The sequence below is a fragment of the Lycium barbarum genome, chromosome 11 (assembly GCF_019175385.1).
Source record: "Lycium barbarum isolate Lr01 chromosome 11, ASM1917538v2, whole genome shotgun sequence".
Classification (NCBI taxonomy): domain Eukaryota; kingdom Viridiplantae; phylum Streptophyta; class Magnoliopsida; order Solanales; family Solanaceae; genus Lycium; species Lycium barbarum.
The window spans coordinates 4,321,065-4,331,102 of record NC_083347.1 but is presented as its reverse complement, the minus strand read 5'-3'; the positions used below and the strand labels follow the sequence as shown (position 1 = coordinate 4,331,102).

The following is a 10,038-nucleotide window of genomic DNA, read 5'->3' as shown; positions in this document are numbered from 1 at the left end:
AACTATCACCCTAAGAATTGAGATTTCTAACTGCCCATATATGATTTAAATCAGTGATAAGTTGCCTGCTTTGATTCTCTCTGAATATATTTCTCTCTCCTTTCATAGTTGGGCATAAGAAAGCTTGGTTGCACTGCAGTTTGTCCTTCTGTTAGCAAGTTGTCCTGATTTCTTCATCTGTTAAGTTTGTTTCCAAAATAGTTGAAGTATTGATCTCAAATGGTTTTGAGGGTAAGCATAGATCCATAGGCCATAAAATCACTACATGTTAGTTCAAAACCTGGAAATATGCCCAATGTTCACTTAATCTAAGCCTCTGTGCCTTTTTTTCCCTTTAGTGTGTTTCCTAAAGAATAGTGATGTTCTGTTTGGACTGACTTCTTGACTAAAAATGACCCCAGTTTAGTTGCTAGCATTCTGTGACATTTATGGGACCATTTTGAATTCAATACCTTCTACCCCTATCCCTTAATAGTTTCTAGCATTCTGCGGCATTTATGGGATCATTTTGAGTCTGAGATTAATGTCCTACTGGTATAAATAAACAAGAGTTACACTTTATCTCATGATTCCTTATTTTGTTTTCCTCTGCCTAACTACCTACACATTATAAAGAGGGGGGAGAAAGTAGAGACAAACCTCAGGATTAGCTTAAAATAAAAAGGGCAGCTTGAAGAGTAGGTATATGTTGATCAAAGAATTAATCCAAAATATGCTGAATACATCCTCTAAGAATTCTGTAGTTGTGAAAATCTCGTATAATTAGCCTCTTGTGATCGTTTTCTGAATACTCATAGCTGCATATTACACTTACAAACCTAGCATTTAAATATTGCTTCAGTTAGGATAATTGCAACTGCTTTGTCAGACATCAGTTAGTTGTGGCTCATGTATTGCTATTGTTTTGAGAAAATCTGTGAAATGTGGTCATCTGCAAGGATGTGCCTGTTATTTTTAGTTGCTGGTAGGTTTGTTGTGATTTGGATTGAAGTTTGGGATGGCATTGGGTGACCATGATGGCTGCATATTTGATTTAGAGACTACTGTCTATTGTTGACAAGAATATGCAGCTACTGCCTTCAACTTGCTATACTATACAACTACTCCCTTCAACTTGCTACACTTCTAAGATTAAGAAATGTCATCAGTAATCTATTACCCCGAATATCTATTTGTTGTCATACCCTGGACATCTGTTTGTAGACATACCCTCGGGCATCTGTTTATTGACATACCTCTGCAAAATGTTGTTGTTGCACCGAAGAAAGGAGTAACTGCTGCTATGCCTTGCTATGCTAAGCAAGTTGGTTGTTATAATTAAACTATTGTATTAGGCAGTGACACTTAAATCACATTTAGATAGATTAAGAGCACTAATTCCATTCTTCACTCTTTCTCTTCATTGCATGACCAGGGCTGTTACTTGATGGTTTGCTGCATTTGATGCCTGCTACCATGTTTTTGAGCTGAAACGACTACATTTTAGGTCTTCTGTTTCTGCTTGTGTTCTGTAAAAATAAAATAAAAAATGAACCGATACTACACTAATGCCACCTTGAATGAAACTAGCTGTTGGCTGCTTGTTTGCCACACCGATCACTCAAATGTTCTTGTTGTTTAGGCTGGCTGACCCTTTTTATAGCTGTCTCTTGAGTTGCCTTTTTAGGGTAAGGAAAACACTGCATTCTGGGCCAAAGTGTTGTGGCACCTCCAGGCAAACAGATGCTACACTTGGAGGAAGTCAACTTCTGTATTTAAGAGCCGATAATTTTTTCGTTTATGAACAACATTTTCACTGCCTTTGGGGGAAAACTGCTGCTATACCGTGGTGTTTACTCTTGAACATGTTGCGGCTGGAGGCAAGCAACCACTATTTGGGGCTAAATGGCTGCTGTATTTTCAGGCATAAGGATACTGCAATAGAGAACTCTCTTTGTGTTGCCTCATCGTGTTACTTTGTCCATGTTTGTGGGGAGCTATGTTGTTACATTCTTAAAAAAATATATATATATATAACTTGTTGCACTGAAAAGAGCAGCTGCTAAAGATGATTATAATCTTCAGATACTGTTACGACTGGTTACTATAGAAAACTGCTGCTATGTCCTCTCTAAAGTAGAAGTTGCACTACGCTTGAGCTGTTGTGTTAAATTTTGCCTTGAGTTTCTATTGTCTGCTGAAATATTCCACTTTCATGGGAATGAACATGCTTAGAAATGAGCAGATTCTTCATCAAATGAAAATAACTGCTGTTGCTTTTCTTTTAAAGAACAGAATGCTACGCTTGGTGAAAATCCCATTAATTTGAGATAATGTTTGTTGAGCTAAACCTGATTTTGCTACTTTTGCACTGCTGAAAACCTTGTTTTAAGTCACAATAGTTTAAAAATTTCCGAAATAAAACCTTCAAGCACTTATCTTTTCCTAGAAACATTCCTTGGCTTGTTCTTTCAGCAAGGTTTTATTTAAGTTGTGACTGCTAAAGGATGTATTTGGTAGAACTAACGAGGAAAATGATACCAACTGGTTTCCTTAAAGCTAAAGTCGTTTTGGTGTTAACTGGGAATTAAATAACGCCTTGAACCATCTAGTTTTCTTTGATATTTGTATGTGTAGTAGCAGAGAGGGACAAATTTGTATAAGAGTTGATCTCACAATCTTTCCTTATTTGGTTACGTATGGAAATTTTCTATTAGGATTCTAATTTAATTAAGTTTCGCCTGGGTTGAGAGTGTTTATTGCATTTGGGCGTTGTCATGGGAAAATAATTTGGATAAGACCTTCTCGCTCCGAGATGTGGGATCAAATGACGAACATAATGCAATATTTGGGAAGTACGGGAGCAGGGCCAAGATAATGGAGCATCATCTTCGGTTCAACCGTCAACGTGATCAAATGCAAATTTTAGGCCAAGTTCTTGATTGTTTTTATATTATGCTATCCGTGATGTATTCTGGTTTATTTGATGTACTCGCTTTTATTCAATAGAATTTGACCTCTTTTAATCCCAAACTCAAGTGTCTCGATTAAATGGCTTGGATCCCTCTATCATAATCTCGAATATGTGGCGATAGACCTACCTCTGGCATAAAGAGGTCCCTGCATATTAGGACGTCTTATCAATGTTTGTGTTATAAACCTTGTAAGGTGTTTGCTTACTTGCTAAGTGGTTTACTTGAATTTATTTGCAATATGCTTGCTTTTCAATTTATTTGCGATTATCACCTGATGCCAAGCTCATTACTTAAACTTATTGCAGGCTCTTATTTGAATTTATTTGTGAAAAGTTATTACTTGATATTACTAACATCATTTTTATATGCTAATTCCTTTAAGGTGAGGCAGGATGTCAATGAATGTTACATAATGACGTCGGAAGCTACCGACCTTACGTCATTCCGATATAGTTATGGCTTTTGATTGGGCTCTTATGCATGCTTTATATATATGTATGTATTTTCTCACACCGCGCCGCGCTATAGTCGGCCGGGCAGGCACGTAGATGTGCACACCACTATAGTGGGCAGCTTATACCCCGGACGCGGGAGGCCTGGACGCAGGCTATGATTATCACACCGCTCCTACATGGACGGGCAGCTTATACATTATCACACCGTACCTATATGGATGGGCAGCTTATATATGTAGACGTACATGACATGATAATGATTATGAGTAAGTCAGCATGCATTATTTCAGTTATATTTGATAGCCAGTACAGATTGCTCTATCTTGATGCCTCCTTATCTCATTGATGCCTTCATATTTCATTGATATATTGTTACTGTTTATGCCTCTCATACTCAGTACAATATTCGTACTGACGTCCGTTTTCTTCGGACGCTGTGTTCATGCCCACAGGTAGACAGGGAGGTGAGCTTGATCCAGATTCTTAGTAGCTGTCAGCTGATTGAGAGCACTCAATTGTTCGGAGGTGCTTATGTTTATTCTTTTGGTTCCTTTATGTATTTCGCGCACGACGGAGTCTTGTTCCGTCTATATGTATAATATGTCAGTAGAGGCTCGTAGACGCGCAGTGTGGGTTAGATGGTCTCACAAGATTACTATGTTATATTTGTATATGTTATTTTGATGGCCTAAGGGGCACATGTATATAAAATCATTTGTGTTGTCAAATGAAAAATGGTTGTCTTACGATTATGAGATTATGAATGATAAAGAAATGTAAAATGGTTATGACGAGTGAGGAAACGAGCGGTGCTCGGTGGTTAGCCCCGGGTACCCATCGCGGCCCTAGTCGGGTCGTGACAGAAGTGGTATCAGCATATAACTTAATATATATATATGTATATGATGTATTGCTGTTAGTCAGTAAATATATAAACTTTACTTATAAACTTATATAACATATGTAAATATACCTACAATATACTAATAAATACTATAATATATATATATATATATACTATACAAAAAAAAAGAGGTTTTGGACAGTTTCGAACCGAACCGATCCGGTTTCGATTTTTTAACCGGTAAACCGGAAACCGGCCGTTTTATTAACCGGTTACCGATCCGGTCTGGTTCAAACCGGATAACATGCTTAAGTGAGACAATCGAGGTTCAATCAAAAAATTGAAATTGACAATTCGGCCAAAAAAATTTGGAAGGGCACTATGACCATGTAGCAGAGCAAAAAACAACATCGTTTGTACGTCTCAAAATTATAAGATTTCATACATGTATGTATGTATGTATATATATATATTTTTTTTTTCTATTTTTCTACTATATTAGAAGCACGGGTTGAAGCAGGATCGTCGTCATTCCAAGGGCATTTCGATCATTTCACGCGTGCCTTTCAATCTGGCATCTGAGTCGCCATGTAATTCATATTCTCGACCCTTCTTCCTGCAAGGCCAAGGTAGTCTGCTAAAGTAGTTTTTACACATTCTCTCTCTTCATTGTTTCCAATACCCAATTGACCATCTTCTCTAGAGCCCCTAAACAATAAACACATGCATGTATACAATAAACATAGTGATTGCTTTGATAAATTGAAGGGGCTAAAAAAAAGTTTGAGCTCTGTCTGAATAGCGGTTCTGCAAGCCATACTTTTGTGGGTGCTCTCAGTTTACTGTGTATTTTTTGCTGCTAAGTAAGGAATACTTGGAGCTTTCACTTTTTATTACAGTTTGGTGGAAATCTGATTTCAAGAATCACATTAGAGTCAATTCCCATTTTGATATAGTGCTTTTTCGGGTGTTTTTAACTTTTTATGTCATAATTTTTATAAAGTACTGTATTGTTTTAGTTCTGTGTTTAGCTGTTTCTGGTTCTAATATTGATGGGTCGTTACTTTAATTTACTTATAGTTTCATGTGTTTAGTTTTTCTTTCAACCCCTCCATAATTCCTAATTTCAGGAGAAGTAAAAATTAATTTTATTTTCCATTTAATTTGATATTCAGGAACAGATTACTCTTGCTTATGGCATCCGCAGAAAGCTTCAATTTGCGGGTGAAGAAATACTCATCTACATTGATGCTTCAATTTTGGGCAAGGTGACAATTTTTGATTCTTCTAAAGCATTCTTATTCTCATTTTTTTCGTGTAAATCTTTTGTTATTTTAGTTTCCTTGGTTTTGAAGTGGTACTTAGTTCATAGTTGTAGGTTGTCCGACTGCATCACTTGGCTCGGAAGTGCTTGGTGACTGCATCACTTGGTTTTCATCAGTTGCTTTTATTGAATTTTTTGATATGGTTATCCGCAAGGGCTAATATTGAGATGTAGTTTGGAATCAGCTTTGTTCTCTTAAATTTTCTGAATTTATGTAGTTAATGGATATGTCAAAAAGGCCTATAAGTATGTTAATGCCGCCAAAATGGAGGTATGAGATGCATTTTACTTTGAATTATGTGAAGATAATACAGTAAGAAGGGAACAGATAGAAGTGGTGAATACACAACTAAATATTAGTAGTAACCAATTTAGGCCCATGTGTGTTCTTACTCGCCAACTGTTATACCCTATTTTAACCTAAGTCAAAATAGTTTATAACATTCCGGTAATTCCGGGGTTAATTAAAGTTAGGGAGTCGCCACCTAATTATTTATGGTGAATTAGGACACCTAAAGTTCATTAAAGTTATTTTTAAAGTCAACTCTATTTTAAATCTACGAAACCAAAAATCTAGGTAAGGGTTCAACTAATCTAGAGGGAAGGTATTAGGCATCCTCTAAGATCCGTTAAAAGACGGTTAACCGACCGGACTTATGTTAATTAATTAGGCTAAGACTGTAAATGTAATATTTTATAATATTTAAAAAAATATCTTTATAAGTATTGCTAAAGTTATGGATAGATGTATAAGAATGTTATTTAAAATAAGACTGGTAGAAAATAATGATTTGCGTAAAAGGGTTTAGTTGTAAATAAACTGAGAAAGTGCGGCATGTATAACGTTTTGTAAATATTTGGAGAAAAATGAGCTATGCTAACTAACAAATTTAAAAGAGTTATTGTAAGATTAATATTAATAAAATTTTAAAGGTTTTATAGAAAGACTATTAGTTAATTAAAAAAGTAAGTATTAACGTATGGTAACGTTTAAAATGTTATAAATACTTGAGGAAATATTAATAATGTATATGTTGCAAACAAGATTTACTGTATGAGTAAATAAGGTTTTGCTGACGAGAAGAAAGGCCAAGTGATTCAAAAAGAAACTAAAAGAGCCTTAACCGAATCAGTTAAAAATTAATCCATTTTAATGTGAAAGAAAAAAAGTACTTGATTTAACCTTCAACATTTGAATTCAAAGATAAGTTTGAAAACAAGAAAGGGTGATGATATAGAAAATATTAATTGGGGAGAAATCCTAAACGAATAATTGAACTTTATTCTTAAATCCCATTGTTAATCACGAGACCCAACAGATAATGAATAACCTAAAGTAGATTTTAAACAATCACACAAGCAAACAAAGGCAAACAAACCAACAAATGGAGCAAACTAGCAGAACATTCAGCCGAGTTTTTTAATGCTTCTGGCGCCGCTCGAACCAGAAAAAAAGAGTCACAACAGCTTATGGTAAGCTGCTCGTTCAGCAGAGCAAAGCTGCAAGTTTCGGGTAGGCTTAAGCCTTAGATACGTCGACTGTTTGCCTAGGAGAGATGGAAATTCATCATAAAAAAAAAGCAGCGATAGCAACATTGTCTCGTGTATGTGGCAACAAGATCATCGAGCATCTCGAGGATGTTTGGGACTCGAAATTCCCAGTTCATGCAAAGAAAGAAAAGGAGTTAAGAGTAAGAAGAGTTTGAACGAATGTCGTATATCAACACAAACCAGTCTATATATATATATATATATATACAAAATATATAAAAGACATACTTACCGTGTACATTAAAACAAAGCAGACAAAACATACACGCGCTTATACCCTTAATTTACTTAATGTATACACCACCTACATTTAGAGCTATCACAGGGACTTATACTTAACCATGGTAGGCATCAAACACGCACAGAAAGGGGCAAAAGACAATTTCAGTACTCTCGCGGGTGTAGTGAACAGGGCTGTCGACGTCTCGGATTTATGCTCGAACACGAACGAACCCGAATCCGCTTGAATTAACTAAAGTTTCAAATCGAAAAATGAAAATAGAGTAATATGTTGGCTGTTTTTTTTAGAATGAGGCTATCTTTTTTATGATAATTTCAGTCCCAAATCTTATATTTTCAACAGAAGTGTTTTCTGATTTTAAAAAAATCAAGACCAGAATAAAAAGAAACTTAAGACTCGGTGACAGAAAATACTCCATATCCAATAATCTCTCCCATCAGTGTTCAATCCCCCCCTTCGGCCAAGAACTAGAGATGTATTTATAGGAAAAGGTTAGGGTTTTCTATTTGGGCGGGATGTTGAAATCTAAAATTTGAAATTGAGTCAAAACCCTGCTAATCTGAACGTTGAAGCCATTCACGTGTTTTGATTCGGATTTTAACAAAAAATGGCTAAACCTTCTCTGATCTTTGAGGGTTTTAACACGTCTACATTTACCAAAAAGAGATTCTCTGAGAATTGAAACGTTTAAAGAAAAGGTTTGCATTAAAATGGAGTGGCAAGGATCTGCCATGGTTGAAAGGGGGATTGTGTCGTAGCCAAAAATGGCGGAGAGAGAGAGTGACGAAGGGAAAGGGAGAGGAGAGAGAGTGCGACTGAGGAGAAATTAAGCTTCTATTGTTTCATTAGGTTTAGGGGGTAGAAATGTAGGGATTGGGCCGGTCGGGTAGGGTATGGTTGGGTCTCGCCCGGTGGGCTGAAAGTTTGAGTTGTTGGGTTGGTCTGTTGGGTTGTAATGGGCTGGTCGGTTTAGTGGACTGATTTGGGCTCAAATGTTGGTCCGCAAATATGGGTTCTTCTTTCTTCATTTTAATTATTTTTGGGCTTCTAATTTAACAACTAGCACAATATATATTATGTGAAGACAAATAATAATTAGTATGCAGAAAGTAAAAGATTTAATAAAGTAAAATTAATTTAACGAGTACAAATCTTAAAATGAAACGATGATGAACTATTTAAAATTTGTGATAAAGTAATAATGGTAATCTTGATAGTAGAATAGTGAAGATGAAAGTAACGATATTAATAGTAGTGAAAATAAAATACTTAGCTCGTTAATAAATTTAGAAGCCCAAGGAAATAAATTAGAATAAAGGAGGGACAAATTGGGTGTCAACACCAACACTAACCCTTTTCTTTTCCTCTGCTGAATTAGTGGTCATGTTAGGCAACACCTCTCATAATAGCTTTATACCATTCTTTTGAAAAAACAAAGTAGTAGTAAACCATAAACATCGCTAAGCTAATAGTGGTACTTCTACTGCTTCATTTCCAGAGTGCTTAAGAGCTTTTAGCCAAACAAAACTAGGGAAAGAAAGAGAATAAAAGAATTAATGGTGCTTCCACTGCTTCCCTGCTAGAGTGCATAATGAGAAGAAGAGAATGTTGTTCTGTGTAGTATCTGTTTTGGCCTCTAAATTTTAGAAGATGTAAAAGAGAAGTTTCTTATTTAGCATTTTGGAAATAACAGGGTAAAAGCAAATAATGGAAGAATCTGAGTACTATGATGTTCATGGTGTTGCTTCTGTAGCATCTCCAGAAGAGATATGCAGAGCCTATTATCTCAAGGTTTTAGAATTTCCTTCTTTATGTTTTACATTCTAAATTTAAAATTTTCAGCTTTGCTTAGTGATTGTTTTTATTGTAGTTTGTTACACTCTAAGTTTCATCTGTTTGTACTTTTAAAATTTTCTAAATGGATGTAATTAAACATTTTTGGGATGTTTGAATTAGGAAATTAAGGTGTATTTTTTTTTCCATTTTATTATTTGTTAAACTAACATTCATTTGATATGAAGTACAAATGGTGTAGAAACGACCATTTTGGTATGTTGAAGGAAATATTTGACAACAAACACATTCACTAAATTGAAATTGTACCAGATTATACGAGGAGTGAAAATTATCTGAAGGGGTGTGTGTTTCTTTTCTTAAATAATGCACAAGATTTTAACATCATATTTGTTGTTTGTAGAAATGACATTGACTGACATCTCTATTAGAGTTGATATATATTTCTTTGATTGTTAACTCAACATCTTTTTTTTAGTTAGCTACTACATTTCTTCCTATTGAAACGAGATGCTAAAATCTTCTGCATAGAGACAGATAATTGATTTTCCTGTTAGTAGGAGTGTCACTAAGAGTAGTGAATCATGTTGTGGAGAGAACTGCTAACAGAAGGTCTCGTTCCTTATTGTGTCAGTGGCTTAGTGCGTACAAGTAAATTTGTTTGGGATGTAACTCCAGTTCCTTCGGAATCAGTAGTCAATCCTATTTCAGATAGGGGCAGTTGACAATTGAATCCAATTTTTACCATTATTTTCATATCTGTAATAGTGCGAAAAGAAGGCCCGGCTCCAAGTTGTTCAAGAATAGTGGAATTAAAAAAAAATTGAATAAAATCAAATAAAGAATTTGATTCAAAAAGTCGAAAAGAGTAAGTT

At 35.3% G+C, this 10,038-nt stretch overlaps 1 protein-coding gene and 1 long non-coding RNA gene across 2 annotated transcripts in view; both read left to right on the top strand.

The window, feature by feature from the left end:
- The first annotated feature begins 3,327 nt into the window (after positions 1 to 3,327).
- LOC132617998 (uncharacterized) lies at positions 3,328 to 4,164 on the top strand. The gene is made up of 2 exons (XR_009573912.1): positions 3,328 to 3,675; positions 3,862 to 4,164. It is a non-coding gene; the product is annotated as an uncharacterized LOC132617998 (long non-coding RNA).
- Positions 4,165 to 4,863: 699 nt separating this feature from the next.
- LOC132618938 (putative multidrug resistance protein) overlaps positions 4,864 to 10,038 on the top strand; it is a 23,734-nt gene continuing 18,559 nt past the window's right edge. The window contains exons 1-2 of the mRNA XM_060333923.1: positions 4,864 to 5,521; positions 9,063 to 9,160. Coding sequence (XP_060189906.1) covers positions 9,139 to 9,160 — 22 coding nt within the window. The 5' untranslated portion in view covers positions 4,864 to 5,521; positions 9,063 to 9,138. The remainder of the gene's footprint in view (positions 5,522 to 9,062; positions 9,161 to 10,038) is intronic.